A 1,274-nucleotide genomic window follows, 5' to 3' on the forward strand; every position below is an offset into this window, starting at 1 on the left:
AAAAAAAAAAAAAAGGAATGCAACATGAGCCAGCAAGTGGGGGCGGGGGGGGACAGGCCGTGGTTCACCACTGAAGGGACAGACACCAGGCTGTCACCCGCAGCAGCAACGCCAGCGTCTAACCCGAGCGCTTTAAAGACACAAGCAAGACACAAGTTTGGAGACACCCTAAACGAGAAGCGAAGGGAGCCCGAACACCCCGTTCATAGAGAGGTCCCCTCACGTAAGGAAGCAAAACTCTGCTCGTTGAGAAAAGGCCCCAAGCGCTCCCTGGTGGAACACAGAGTCGGAGCGCGGCCGGGGCCTCCCTGGCGGTGCGGCGGGTCACGGCACAGCACTGAGGCTCGCCGTGCTGCTGGGGCACTGGGTCCATCCCCGGCCAGGCAGTGACCGACAGGGCGAGGCAGACCTCTGCTGTCCCCCCGGCTGCTCCCCTTAACGGTGAGTTTCAGTGGATCTGCCTGTTCTGCTCCCCACCCTGCCTCTGGGGAATAAAGAAATCTTGAAAGCAAGCAAGCGGACGGAGCCCCCGAGTGACCCCTTCATCACACGCGTCTTCCCAGGCGACTCGGGAGGCCGGCCAGCGGCGGGCCAGCACCCACAGGACAGGCCCCGCCCGCTCACCTGATAGGGCTTCAGAGCTTGCAAGGGGCAGAGCGGTCTTGGCACTGGGGGCTGCAGCTGGCCCAGGTAACCCAGCACCGCCAAGTCCCGGAAAATCCTGTTGTGCCACTCCCTGCAAGAGAGCGACGCGGTGAGCGGGCCCCTCACCGTCGCAGCCCCCCGCCCACGGGTCCTGCCACCCTCACACCGTGGAGCGCACCTCCTGTGACCCGAGAAGCCGGAGCCTCCCTGAGGGCCCCCCGGGTCTCAGCGGCGCCCAGTGAGGGAGCCCGCCTCCGCCAGGACGCGACGCACCTGTTTCTCGACGTCTTCCTGAACGCGAACTCCGACTGCACGCACATGAGCTTGTGGCCCGTGAACACCACGGGGCTGTCCTTGTCGTCGTCGGCAAGCTCCAGAGCGTCCGCGAATTCAGCCAGGCGGAAGCCCCTGTCCCTGGCCTTGACCTTGCTCTTCGTGTACAGGCCGTCCGTGTCGTCCACGAAGTCGGGCGTGAGGCGCGGCATGTACTGGCTGCGGCTGGAGCTGAACTGCACCACGTGGCTGGGGGACAGCAGGCGGACGAGGTCGACGAGCAGCAGGAGCCCGTCGTCTGCGGGCGGGAGCGGGTCAGCGCGGGTCACGCGGCAGGCCGCGAGCAGCCCGCAGCC

At 65.9% G+C, this 1,274-nt stretch overlaps 1 protein-coding gene across 1 annotated transcript in view; it reads right to left on the reverse strand.

Moving 5' to 3' along the window:
- NOL9 (nucleolar protein 9) overlaps positions 1 to 1,274 on the reverse strand; it is a 12,952-nt gene that overhangs the window by 4,967 nt on the left and 6,711 nt on the right. The window contains exons 7-8 of the mRNA XM_012722057.1: positions 919 to 1,216; positions 625 to 736 (exon numbers count right to left, since the gene is read on the reverse strand). Coding sequence (XP_012577511.1) covers positions 625 to 736; positions 919 to 1,216 — 410 coding nt within the window. The remainder of the gene's footprint in view (positions 1 to 624; positions 737 to 918; positions 1,217 to 1,274) is intronic.

Source organism: Condylura cristata, unplaced genomic scaffold (assembly GCF_000260355.1).
Source record: "Condylura cristata isolate star-nosed mole 26May11 unplaced genomic scaffold, ConCri1.0 scaffold00008, whole genome shotgun sequence".
NCBI lineage: Eukaryota > Metazoa > Chordata > Mammalia > Eulipotyphla > Talpidae > Condylura > Condylura cristata.